The 14,603-nt window shown below is 41.2% G+C and overlaps 1 protein-coding gene across 9 annotated transcripts in view; it reads right to left on the reverse strand.

The window, feature by feature from the left end:
- arhgef9a (Cdc42 guanine nucleotide exchange factor (GEF) 9a) overlaps positions 1 to 14,603 on the reverse strand; it is an 89,544-nt gene that overhangs the window by 28,021 nt on the left and 46,920 nt on the right. For 8 of the 9 annotated variants that reach the window (XM_035432382.1, XM_035432381.1, XM_035432385.1 and 5 more), the window contains 2 exons: positions 3,172 to 3,351; positions 2,621 to 2,710 (listed from right to left, as the gene is read on the reverse strand). In XM_035432382.1, coding sequence (XP_035288273.1) covers positions 2,621 to 2,710; positions 3,172 to 3,351 — 270 coding nt within the window. The remainder of the gene's footprint in view (positions 1 to 2,620; positions 2,711 to 3,171; positions 3,352 to 14,603) is intronic. The other variant, XM_035432383.1, reaches the window with a different exon arrangement.

A 14,603-nucleotide genomic window follows, 5' to 3' on the forward strand; every position in this document is an offset into this window, starting at 1 on the left:
CGGGCAAATGAATCCCGGAAAGCACTCGGATCTCCGAAATATACGTTACCGAAAATAACTCCTCTGATGCCCGCAAACTCAGTTACATAAAAGTGCCATTAAATAGCTTTTCTTTCACTGTACAGATCCTAATGCATTTTCAAAAAAAAAAAAAAAAAAAAAAAAAAAAAACGCTCTCTCGCTGATAGGCTTTTACTTCAAATGTTCAATAGGCCAGGCCTCACTGTTCATTGGCCATTTGGACAAGGTTGCGTAATTGAGACCTAGATCTCAGGCTGTATTCTTGTGGGGAGATGGGAAAGAGATAGACAGGGGGAGAGAGAAAGGGAGGTGCACAAAAATATGAACAGAGACATGACCTGATTTAAAAAAAAGAAAGAAAATAAAACAGAAATTTTGCACAAAAGAACGATGAGAGTATTTGAACTATGCTGTACCAAATAAACATAGAATAACTGAAATGCAATCATATTTATATGTACATACATACTGTATATGTTTTCTATTCAATGCATAGAAAAAAAACACTGATTATGAATTAACTTCTATATCTTGCACTGTAAGCCAAAGGGCAATAGAAGAAAAGCTGAAACTGGAAAAGCGATTGATGAGACGTGTGACTTCTTCATCTGTCAAAATAAACCGATATTCAACATCTGAGCAACAGATAAAGGCTACAGCTGAAGGATAAAGGCTATAGCCTACGTTTTGTCTCCTCCATGTAGACAGAAACACAGAGGTCAGGAAGAGCTTTCTGTATTAAATCATCAGGTACCAATACTTCATATTAAAGAGTTGAATACTCCTTATAAGCCATAACAGCACGGTCTGCCGCGATGAAGCCACAGTAAATCTGCCGGGGGAGCAAGCGCCCAGACCCCTCCTTTAATTTGATAGCGGACGAGGGGTCAGAGGTTGGCAGGCCGGTAAATTGTGAACGCTATTGATTTACAGGTCAGGAGTAAAGAGGAGACGGGGAACGACTCATTGCGTTATAGCGATGATCCTCGGTGCCCTTCCCCCCCATCAGGACAGCACGTACCGTCGGCAGAAAGCCAGGACTCTCCCACTCATCGGTATGAGTTTCTCAAACGCGGTCCCCACAACGAGTCCCGACCTCTGAGAAACGCAAGCGCACATCGATGCAACCGCGCATCACAATTAAATAAAACAATGAACAAAAAGCTGTTTACAAAACGTGACTCTGTGCACCTTGTTACTTGTACATTTCCCCTCTCCCTCTCCATAAACAAAAGTACAGTGGAAACAGTGCGTCGGTGCATTACGGATTCTCAGACTGCATTACAATATTTCTTTGCGTCGTTAAATGCCCTTAAACAGGATGACCTTCACAGAGGATAGTTTCATAATTGTATTACCTATTTATGAATTAGGTACTGGAGTAGCTCTGGCCCAGTGCCTTGCTCAAAGAATCTCCACCGGTGATTTAAAACTACAGTCTTCTAGTTTCAACACCCATTCCGCTGTCCAACTCATCTTCTGAACATGCTAACTGGGCATCTTTGAGTTTTATGCACTTCTGCTCTGTACCACTGAACCAGTAATACATCTAAACATGTTTATAATAACATTATTCATATTCTGTTCTATTCCAGATCTAGGATGATCTGTGAGTTCACTTGTGAGTTTCACTAATTATTCATTCAAGGGCCAGCTTATAAAAAAAGGGCATAACTTCACAATATGGCTCCATTTTTTCAAACAAGGACAATTTTCATCAAAAGCTGACAAGTGAAATAGAGACAAAAAGGCACATACGGCTGGCAAAACAATGCAATCAACATCCTGAACACCTGCGGAAAAATGCACTGTACTACAGCTGAGACACCAACACCAACAACAATTCCAGACAAAAACCTACAAACATAAATAATAACATAAATATGATACAATGAGGCTCGCTTTAGAAATGAAATGAAAGCTAATGAGCATCAAAATATTTATTTCTATTAAGGTATGATATTACTCGTATAAGCACATTTTACTTATTATTTACTTAGACTAATGTTACGTTTCAACTCTAAACACTGTCAAAATGAGATAAAGGGACATGTCTTTGCCACTATTGTTATATCATACTGTACAATGCAGAAAAGTAAACATATTAATGCCAGGAAATACATTTTCATTAGAGGCCAACAGGCATTGAGATTACTGAAAAGCAGATGTATCATTTGTAATTTAAAAAACATAACTAATTTTCTAACGAGATCCTGATTACTACTGGTAAGACTATTAGTTATTAACTTAATTACGATGATTGTGATAAAATAAATGTCCTCTTAAAACAAATTCGATTACCGTAAAATGATCCAATTTATAAAGGATTCATATTCTAGAAGTTGCAATTTTCTAAATGAATCCCAAACAATCTTCATTTCCGAATCTCAGAGGTTCTACTGCACTTTAACTGCACGTTCCATAGAATTTAACTGGAGTCGCAAGATGGCGTGTGTGAGTGGAAGCACTGCTGCTGTTACGAGTACATCAAAGCACAGAATGAGAGAAATGGGACACTAAGATGCGCTAGGATGCTCATGGAACCACTGCTCTGACGGACTCAAAAGGGACTCAATGACTCGGTGAGCTAAAAACGCACCTTGGAAGTTGTGTTTTGGAACCTTGGAGCTGCTATAGGGTTGATATAGAAAACTTGTTTTGTTTGAGGTTGAGGAGGGTTGGGTTCGACCTTCAAAAAGAACAACAACAAAAAAAAAAAAAACACTTGGATTCAGAATCCATGAAATACGATGAAATACCGTCTTAATGGCAGGCCTTTGTTTGACCACACATTTGGGAAAAAAAAACAATAAAAGAGCAATAAAGAAAAGGCTCCATTGTTGCTTGTCAGCACTTCCAAGATTCTTACAGCCTGATTTATGTCAAGAGCTCTCAAGAAGTCATTCTGTTCTTGCTCAAGAAAAAAAAACTACTTTGGAATTATTATGTAAATACAAATGTCAGTAAATAAATTCTGCGGTTTGAGATTTCTATTCAGATACAGACTCTATATAGTCTGCAACTGCTTTCTGTAAATGAGAGTGATGGTTCTGAAAATAGTTTCAAATCTTAAAAAAAAAAAAAGTAAGCAGAGGTAGAAAGGTACAGTATGACTGTGAACATGAAGAGCTTCTCTGAAGACATACTCACCCTCACAAAACTGGCCGGGAACCATCCCTCTTCGTCGTCTATTTGCCCCCACCACCAGTCCTTGTTGGAGGCATCAAGGACCTTGATGACGTCTCCTGCCTTAAATGCCAACTCCCGGTCGGCCATGGTTACGTGATCCCATACTGCCTCTGCGTTTACAATTGAGCCTCCGCTGATCAACTGGGCAGGAATGGGTGGTGGGGGTGAGGGGGGGGGGGGGTGACACGGGAGAGAAAGAAGAAAGGACTGTTAGTTTAACAAGGTTCTCACTGCACTCACTCCTCTGTCTCACTCATTGCTTCAATTGTCACCACATTAGGCTAATGTGGGTAAGGGTTAGCTCCCTTATCCAGAAACAGCTGAGAATATTACATTACTACATTCTCGACAGGCTCCTAGCTTTAGCATTAACGTTAGCTTGAAGTAGGAGACTGTTGAAGACAATGCAGGCAGGTACAACATAAATACAAATGGCAGTAAAATTCTGAAAACAGCACAGCTTTGGAGAGCAGTTCCCATTTCCTGCATATGAGTGGTAAATGCTTTGAAGATGCACAAAGACTTGAGCTGTTATTGGTGCTTTTTTTAAGGAACTATAGGACGAAACACCAAGACTGCCCATCTATCCATTACAACTACAATAAGGGCAGCATCAACAGTCCAACAGTATAGATCACATACAGAGAGGTGAAAAATGAAAGGAAAAACCAACATAAAGTGTTGCCAGAACAGCTTCATTGTGCCTTCGCATAGATTCTACAAGTCTCTGGAACTCTACTGAAGGGATGGAACAGCATTCTTCCAAAAGATATTCCCTCGTTTGGTGTTATGATGATGGTGGTAGAGGGCGATGTCTAACATGTTCTAACATGTTCTAACATGATGTCTAACATGATCCAAAATCTCCCATAGGTGTTCAATTGGGTTGAGATATGGAGACTGCGAACGCCATAGCAATTGACATTCACATCGTTTTCATACTCATCAAATCATTCAGTAACCCCTCGTGCTCTGTGCATGGGGGCACTGTCATTCTGGAATAGACCACCTCAATCAGGATAGAAATGTTTCATCATAGGATAAAGGTGATCACTCAGAATAACTTATTTATTGTATTTATTTGTAGTGACCCTTCCCTCTGAGGGGACAAGTGAACACAATTCATGCCAGGAAAATGCCCCCCACTGTTCCTATTGAAACACTAGCCAGTTGAGCAGTCTGTGACTGAAGCTCAAATAATGAACCCTCTTTCAAAGTCACTTAGATCTTTTCCTCTTGCCATCTTGGTCCAAAATCCTGGTCAACTGGGCCTGCTCAGCAATTTTATACATGCCACAGAGCATGACAGGATGTTAATTGCTCAATTGTATCATGCAGTACACCTGTATGGAAGCATTTGCATTTGTTGTTTCTTCACTCATTTATTCAGGTTTTTCCTTTAATTTGTCACCTGTCTGCATCTATAAATAATAAAACCCATAATGGAGGATGAGATCGGAAGAACAAAACAATACAATATAGATACAATAACAACATAATGACCAGAGAGAAGCATAAACTTAATGTAAAAAGCTTCAATGAACACATTCTGTCTCTTCATAAGCACACACTGTCCCTTCTTAAAGAGACGAGATCCCTAAAAAAGGGATTCCCAAAATGGACTGAGTTACAGCATTTCATTAACACATTTTACCCAAATAACCCTGGTGACATTAATTAAACAACAGATAATTATCCAATTGATGTGTTTGACATGAACTAATGAATGTTTAAATGCAGGAAAGCCTACAAATAAAGATGTTCTTAATTATTCTTTGAAAATTGTTCCTTTTATGAACTGTGTTTGTGTACAGTGTAGCCCAGCCTGTGACTTACTGTAGGAGGGTGGTTCCTTCATTCCACAACACTGTATACAACACTGACACTCATCCACACCTCCACCTCCCCCACAACCCCACCTCTGTCCAGGCCTGATGACCCCTCAAGGGAAATTACATATTGTCCACTCTGACAGTGAACAAGACAGTACATGTAGTCTGACTCAACCCCATCTGTCCATTTGCACAATGTGAACACATTAAGACTGCATATGAATACACTACTGGTTTTTTTCTTCGCTGAAGAGCTGTCCCCATGTTCTGTTCATTGAATTATAAAATAATTCAGCAGAACAATCTGTACAGGGCATTTCTTAAAAATGAGGGCTCAGGAACATCTGTTTACTTTTGTTATGCAACTGCGAGATGAAATGGTACCTTAACCGACCGGCTGCTCTCCGGAGAGAAAGACTGGAACATTACTGCTATACGACCTGCAGAAACTGCTGGTATTCAGCTAACTATACAGAGAGCGCAAATGTCATATACACAAAGGGTTCAGTCCCTCATCATGGCACTTTATTAGCTGTGATCCCTTGGCTATCTATTACCCTTTCTACCTTCTCCCTGTCTCTGTACAGAAAGTAAAATTATAATGGAAGGGGGGGGCGGTCCATTTTCCTTAAAAACAAGGACACAGAGACCTTGTCCGAAACAACCTCCTAACTATTGTGTCCTAAAAATATGTTGTGTCTACTAGACGTGCTTCCTCCTGTTAAGAGCATATTTTTTAGTAAAGGGCGGTACGCAAAATATCCTCTATCTATACCAGGGCTGTCCAATCTTATCCGAAAAGGGCCGGAGTGGGTGTAGGTGTTTGTTTCAGCCCAGCATTACGACACCCGAATCAACTAATGAACTAATCATGGCCTTCAATCAGGACCTTGACAAGTAGAATCAGGTGTCATAGTGCTCGGCAAGAACAAAAACCTGCACCCACACCGGCCCTTTTTGGATAAGACTGGACACCCCTGCTCTATACCATGCATACTCAAATATGGTCCTCAAATCCAAAACTGGCCCGGGTTTAACGGACCAATTCACACCTGACTCCCAGGTGAAGGGAGGGTGGAAAACTAGCAGTTCTTGAACCTTGAGGGCCGTGTTTTGTGTGACAGGGCTCTATACCATTTTCCAACGGTATTGCGAAAGCGTCACATGACGTCCCACCCTTGTGGTAAAAAGCCCTGCCTCGCTGGTTCATGGGACCTCCAATAACGTATGGTTTACCTCCTGAAAAGTGTGCTCCCGAATACACTCAGTGAAACCCTGGAAATAAGTATATCATCCAGGTTTTTGAGTACACTACATTTTGAGAAAATTTTGCCTACTTAACTTTCTCATCCAATGTACTCAACTCATATACTCCACAGTACGCAAGTAAGCAATTTTGGACAAGACCAATGCCATTCATGCAAAGCACCATGAGTGCTAAGAGCTCCCCCTTGTGGAGAATTAGTGAGGGACTGAGTGAGTGTGTGAGTGAGTGAGTTACAAGCAAGGTCCATGAGGTGCTTTGCATCAGAAAAAAATTGGGCTCCAACTCGTTAAAGTTTGGCAAAGGGAGATGTTCCGTTCCTTAGATTTGGTTTGTCAAAGGCAAGGGTAGGACTCATATCTCAGAAATTACATCTTGGAATTTCCTTTCCGTAATATTTTCAGCAAGCATAACTTATAAAGTATGCAGCATATTTTTTTATATATGCATAAAACAACTCAATAAATACATATTTTAATTTGGCATCTCCAATCCCACCCAAATTTGGAATATTCGATTTGCAAACTATGTACAAGCATTCACACGTGTGACCCCTGCTGCCAACTCAGGAGAGTGAAGACAACGTGCGGTTCTCCACCAAAACACACAATGCTTGCCAGCTGCTTCTTTTCACATCGTTAGCCACAAGCCACTCACGTAGAGCGGGGGCAGAGGAGACCCAATCAAACATGAGCACAGACCGTAAGCCATAGGCGCCCAGATGGCAACAATTTTTATATTTTAACATATTTCAACAATTAAGCCACTTAATCATCAGGGATCTGAGTGATGTCACCTCGAGCGGCTCCATTTAACCACACATGACTGAATTCACATGAACGCTCATGGTTTAAGTTTAACAGATTAACTCTACTTGGAATTTCTGAATTTGTCAGCGGGTTTGGAGGTTTAGCCAAAGGCACGGGCTACGGCGGGGCGGGGCAGAGCAGCAGTCGCGCCGCTGCGCTTCAAACGCGATCCCCGCGATTCCTCCAGCTGCGTGCGGCACGCTGTGCAAGGCAGGCCTCTTCACCGCTGTGTTAATGCTGTTAATCAGTGCAGTTCCTGCAGCCCCCTGTGACAATTGCATGGGCAATGATCTCCACAATTACACTTGCGCTCTGTGGCAGGAAGAGTTAGCGGGTGGATGGCTGCAGGCTCAAGATGCACATGGCAACCTGGGGAGGAATGAAGGGTAATGACGCCAAATGCACCCGAGCGGGGACCGATGGAGGGGATGCACTGTTTGAGAGCAAAAAAAAAAACTGGCACAAGAATTTCCGAAGAGAGCTTTAGTCATTGGCGTGGGGGGAAAAAGGTAATCGTGACATTTGGGAGGACCCTTTACTTTTATATAACCGTGCGCCTCGTCATCCATCTCTGGTGATTCAGGGCGTTTTGAGAAACAGATGTTAATACCAAAAAGCTACAGATGGCACTGCACCATAGTATGATTAGACTACAAATTAGGTGAAGTAGAAAACACTCCAAAAAGGACAGATTATGAACAACTCCTCACTTCCTTGGAATACAGATTAAATATGGGTAATTTCAGTGACCACCTTTGCTACACAATCATTCAGATTAGAATCCGTATTCATTTGTTCAATGTGACATCAGAGGAATGCCTTTTCACAGACAACAGGACAAAGTACTGATGCATAACGTTATTCCCTATGAAAAATAACGGAAAGCACGAATGTCTCTCGAAGTGAAATGACAAAAAGGTCAAAGGGGCCGGTCTAAATGGACAACAGACATTAGTCCTGCATGTCGTGAGCCCGCCACCGGGAAGAGATGGATGGAGCTTCTGGGAAGCCGCTTAAAGGGGCCGATTGCATTGGTGTTCTCAGAATGAAAGCCTTTCATTACTTCCATTGAAAAGGGGAGGGGATGTAACAACAATTCAAAAGCGAAAGTATAATGATGCTGTTTAAACTGCTTTAGATTGCTGGATTTTGTAGCGCATTGATTTTAGAACTGTTAAAAAGGCCAAGGTGTCCCTTTACGGAGAAATAACTTGTTGTGAGTTAAAAAAAAAAAAAAAAAAAACCTGGACTGGATTTTAAAAAACTGGACTGGAAGAAAAAAAAACTGGACTGGAAGAAACCTCGGCCTTTTAACAGTTCTAAAATCAATGCGCTACAAAATCCAGCATTCTAAAGCAGTTTAAACAGCAACATTATTCTTTCGCTTTTGAACTGTAGTTAGACCCCCTCCTCTTTTCAATGTCAAATTTCACAATTGATGGCAACGTTGAATCACAATTCTAGTTATTGTTGCTAGCTTTATTTACGCATCCCGCAAAACGGAATGGTCCCTTATTTGGACAAGAGAATAGGCATTGCGCAGAATGGCTACGGGACGCATTTTCATCCATATTTTTGTGAACGATTGCGTTTATAGTAACCGCCGTTTTGAAGACAATTCAATAGTCAGCTAGCTAGCTAGCCGGGACAGCAAGCGTGCCATGAGACCATTCTGACCTAAAACCAAGAATTTGAATATAGGCTAGATAACAAGTGAGGCCAAAGCTATTTTAGCGAGACAATGCTCCATCACGAAGCTGCTTGTAGGCAGTTCGAAACTCAATGAAACTTTATTGAGGAACAAAACAGGAAGTAAGACAATCCTCAGATTCACACTTCGCCATAGCAAACAGCAGAGAAGCCCCCCAGTACAGCACCGCTGGTTCGCTCAGGGTAACACATATTTATATTTATTCCAACGCCTAGTTTTTTCAAACTAAAGTAAAAGCAACAAACACAATTCAGCTAGCACAAGAACACACATTTACACATGATAAATTCACTTTTTACACGTATTTACAATTTACAGTATTTGCAAAAGTCCACGCGCTGTGCATTCTGGGAGCTGCTGGTGCAGCCTGCCGGAACAGCCCCCGGACATCACACTATCATAAAGCTAGCTGGCATTCAAAACCCGTTTCAGAGGGTTTTCCAATAACGGGACAGCCCATCGTGCTTTATTCCTTACGTGTACGACGGGATGGTGATGTGGCCGAGGCGAAGCTCGATATCTGTAGGGCTAATGTATGCCCCATTTACACTATTGTGGGAGATTGCACCAACAGCCTAACTTTAATCATGTGCAATACTGCATCTAGCTTACCTACTGGCAGCTATATTTATATGTAATTTCTAATCTACCTTATCTTTTGATGTAATAGTTTATTATTTTTTTTAAAGTTCTATACACTACAGACACTACCAAATTTGTCTTTGGCTTGGGGAATGACTGTCATAAACAGCAACTAGTAAAGCGGTGTTCAAAAAGTTTTTCTAAACATGTTCATTCTGCTAAGAGGTAGGTTACATTTGCTACATAACTTTTCTTCTTAGCAAATAATTCTTACTACCACAGGAACAGAGAATAATTGTTCTAAAATTCTGTTTTAAGCAGTGGCTATTCCTTTGGGAAATTTCCTGTTTAGTTTGAATGAATACCTGATCTGGAATAATATTTAGCTTACTGTTGTCAGCCATCTGCATCCATAATACTGCTACACTTTATGCCATTTTGAGCTCGTTTTTGTTTTTTGTTTTTTTTTGGAAATAATTTGGAATCTCCAATCCCACCCAAATTTGGCATGTCCAATTCGTGAACTATTTACAAGCATGGATATACGCAGCCGCTGCTGCTGGCTCGAGAGCGTAGGCAATCCGCGGCTCTCCACCGAAACACGCCTGCCAGCTGCTTCTTATCGCACCACAGTTCCAAGTCATGCACACACAGAGCAGGGACAGGGGATTATACATACATGTGTGCAGCGCTGCAAGCCATGAGCGCCCAGATGGCCAGCAGAAGTCGCTTAAGCAATGAACAGCACTACATCCTTACCAACAGTATCCCTCTCGTATCCCTGAGTGACGCGAAGCCAGTTATGCACCGGCCCTGTGGGGCTGCCAACCACAGTCGCCACTGGCACGGGTCCGATTAGATCCGAGACCGTGGTGCTCACTCATGCTTCGATCCAAGACAGGTGGTGCTCACTTTTACAGAGTACGCTACCCAGCAGCCCCCTCAAGGCAACCATTTTCAAACAGTCTGTGAGGCAGAGTTTTTAGCCATCACACTCCAAATCATGCATGAGAATCCTTGAATTAACACTAGAAAACTCAAAGTTATTGTGCAAACTGCATATGGTCACATCATGTCCAAAATGTTATGATGTAGGCTAAATACACACATGAGGTGATGTAGGCTGAATACATAATCTTACATAATACATAAACCCCCTGTTCACTGAACAGTTCTACAGAACAGAGCAGAGCTCAAGATGCACGGTGCTCATGAGTATCTCACTGTTTTGTGTGTTTAAAACATTGTTTGATGATCAAACTACTTGCTGCATGTCAGTTTTTGCTGTTGATCTTGGCAAAAGATAAATCATCCACGTTTGTGTCGATGGAAACAATAGGAATCCATGAATGTTTCAAACTATTCCAATTTGTGTCTTGATAAAACAAAAATCCTACAAATCTGGATCATCCATCAGACAGAGAGCCCAAATCCCCCCCTGGAATTTGATAGCAAAGATCACAAACAGTGGATACTGACCTTTTAATAGCACTGTAATACTCTGAACACTAAAGAATGCTTTGCCAATATACTGTGCCTTACATTGCTGGTAAATCAATTAGCACCCTGTATCATGTAGCTACATGGAAGGTTTCCATAAATTTCCTTTATAACTACTGAGATCATTTTGGTGGACCTTGTTTGTCTGATCCTTCTCTTTTCCTGTACAAGGGACATATTGTCTGCACGGTTTTGGAATGGAGGAGAAAAAAAACAGCACTATATTTAGCAGCAGAGGACAAGAATAACTCCAAAACAAGCTCAAAGGCTTATGCTACTTCCTAAATAGGGGTTCACAAATAGTGTTTTTTTTATTTTAATTTTGCATTATTTTTTACAAACCTAACAGTACAAATCTTTTGATTTTCAATGAAACTGCTGCCCAAAGTGGAGCTGAACATGTCCAATATGGAAAGCCCAATTAACTAGTTGAAGTCGTGTCTATGCGTGATCCCGACTGCTGATCTGAAGATGTTATCTTCCAAAACATGTGGTGTCACCACCAGCCTGCTTCTTTTCATTCTATGGCCCACAGCCAAGGTTGAGTTGATTGGGAGGAAGACATCTCGTGTGCGGCTTTTGGCATGTAGTCAATGGGCGCCCGACCAACCAGTGGGGGTCGCCTAACCGTCTGAGTCCTCCCACACAGTCGCCAATTACACCCTTCCCTATGGCGCTACCAGCACGGGCGTGGTCCAGATTCAATCTGAGAGTGTGGGTCTCGTCCATGCAGCACAGTCTGGTGCCTTAACCAAATGAGCCACACAGCAACCCCACCCAACAACACAGACCAGCACTACTCTAAAACTACTCTAAAAGGGTAATAACTGCATTTTCCGACCTGAAAGTAAAGAACTGTAAGTTTAAATATTCAGCCACAAAAATGGAGGGCACAAGACGCGAAGAGTTCATGTACAAGTGTGTGTACAGTACATGTTAAAAGGAGAAGACCAGGAAGATCAAGAGGCAGTAGATTTATACATTATATTTTTGCTAACAAAAGAAACCATTGTAAAATTGCACCACAACTACAGGAAGAAAAATTTAAAGGGCAGAAAATCCAATATCGTGGACACTATGGATGCAGCACCAACTACAGTGTCAGATTTATGGGTGCCATACATAATAAATTGGCAGCCATACCAAACATGCGTGCCAAATATCAAGAGTTTTTGAAAATGGGGAAGGGGTGAAAATGTAGCGAGGAGAAGAAGAAAATGATGATGAAGAAGAAGAATCCTAATAAAAACAACAGGAATCCTACGCACCCTGGGTAACAAACCATGGGAATATTTTACAAAGCTGGCTAAGAGCATCCAGGCTTACTAAAATAAACCTGACTTGAATTAGCCAGAACATAGCCTGGATCAGTTCTGTTTCACAAAGCTCGATTGCGGCTCGAGAGCTGAAGCTAATTCAAGCCCGATGAAAGCCAGGTGCAATGTAGTTATGTGCGCGTTCGTGGGCTATTTAAACAGTCCGAGCAAGTGAACGTCAATTGAAACATTCAGAGTAAAATAGCAAAATAGTGTGCAGTGTTATTTACAGCAGGACAGCAGGAACTCATTATGGAGTTTTCTAAAGATTACAAGCCTATAATTACAAAAAAGGCAACAGCGCAGAAATAAATAAAGCGAGAAACGCCGCCTGGGAATTGATTTCTGAGCGCATAAATTTGTAATTTAGTCCTAGTGCACAATCAGCGCTGTGTGCTTTGCATCTCCTCATTTTAAAAAATTGTGCTGTAATAGTATTCCTTGTTATGTATTTAGGAGCAATTCCAGCAATACAGAAAGGACTGGAACACAAATCAAAATACAGCAGAAAAATTGGGCTGAGCCAGTACATTTGGCCATGACATTGGTGCAAAAAGTTACCTACTGCATGCATAGGCTAAACATTAGCCCGTAGGCTATTTGGTTTTGCTGACAGTGCATGTATGATAGATACCCATTTGGCTACCTATGCTGTGGAAATATTTCCGATTAATATAATCACTCTCAAGAGGTCCATGAAAGCGCGATAAAATAACCTATTAAATAGGCTACCTGCAATTCTGTAAAAACATTCCTTGGAGTGCAGTACCTCTTGGCGACCAGGGAACGTTATAAAGACATTCAGGAGTTTTCAGGGCAAGGCCCACTTCACACACAGTGTGGCACACAGTAGCTTTGTGAGACTCTTGTGCTCCCCAACGGTGGAAAAAAGCGCCACTTGCCAAAAAAAGGCAACCCGCACACCGTTTGTCCATATAGAAATGGTTTTGTCAAGATCGGTGTGGAAGAATTTGACTGGCCTGCACAGAACCCTGACCTCTACCCCATCCAAGACGTCTGTTAATGCTCTTCTGGCTGGAAGCAAATCCCTGCAGCAATGCTCCAACATCTAGTATAAAGAAGTGTGCAGGTTGTTATAGCAGCAAATGGTAGATATTAAATATTAATGCCCATAATTTTGGATGAGATGTTGGATGTAAGGTGTCCACATACTTTTGGTTATGTAGTGTACTGCATGATTTATTTGATAGGCTGACAACCATATCAATTGCAAATACTCAGCTCGGGTCCCTATAAGCAAAAATAATAACCCCTGTAAATATATTATGAGCTACAAATATTCAGCAATTTTCAAATATTTTCTGGATTCTGTTCATTGCGCAAACAATACGGAACTTATTACAGCTAATGAAAAATGAACACTCAATAATATAATGTGTCAACAAGGAAGAGACCATGGGGCCTATTTTAACAGTCAAGGTGCAACTGTCAAACGCTAGTCTGTACTCAAGGCACTGGTGAATGTCCAACAGAATTTTGGAAATTGTGTGACACCCTGCTTTAGTGCAACTATGGTACAGTTATACAAGAGGCTGGTCTGATAGGAATCAATTAACGGTGGGTGTGATGAGGGTTTAGTTTCATTATTGCCAATCAGATCGCCACATTTCTTTCCCTTTAAAAACAGTGCCTTTCTGCCACAGCCAGCCGCTAATATTGTCATGGCCAAAGAGCAAACACATTATAAGAGGCTCGTTTACGAGCTTCTCTACTGTATGAACCATTACATGAACCATTACTCGTGATATGAAAACAAAGATGAGACTGAATAGTATTCATTCTCATATTTATTTCCCCCTCAGACAAAATATATTTTCTATTTATAAGCCAGAACTTGGCATTTTCTATACTTCTTTTTTCTATACTGACACTTTTTGTTCAATACCACTATTTAATATAAACAAAAATATCACCACTCAATTTCATTAATTTCAGACACACACTTGATAAGATGAATGTACAGTGCCTGCTCTCTCATGCATTTTTTACGCCAGTTTATACACAGCATTTGCATTTTGCATTGCATCAATTTATATAGCTGTATACATACTAAATCAATTCAGGTTAAGTACCTTGCTCAAGGGTACAACAGCAACAATTGAAACTACCTTACAAGCCCAGTTCCCTAACCATCATATTACACTGCTGCCACTATGTTGTGTAGAATACAGCGCACCACAAAGAATGCACACTGCTTCTGTAAGCTTCAAGTAGCTGCTGTCTCAAGTCTCAAGCATACTATCCTGCACCATGAACAGGCTACTCACAGAACATGTGTAATTGGTAATACTCTAAATATTCCCAGATAACAGAGCCTCCCTTTACTGCCAGAAGTGTGTTCCATAAACCTGAGCCTGC

The sequence above is a fragment of the Anguilla anguilla genome, chromosome 9 (genome assembly GCF_013347855.1).
Source record: "Anguilla anguilla isolate fAngAng1 chromosome 9, fAngAng1.pri, whole genome shotgun sequence".
Taxonomy (NCBI): domain Eukaryota; kingdom Metazoa; phylum Chordata; class Actinopteri; order Anguilliformes; family Anguillidae; genus Anguilla; species Anguilla anguilla.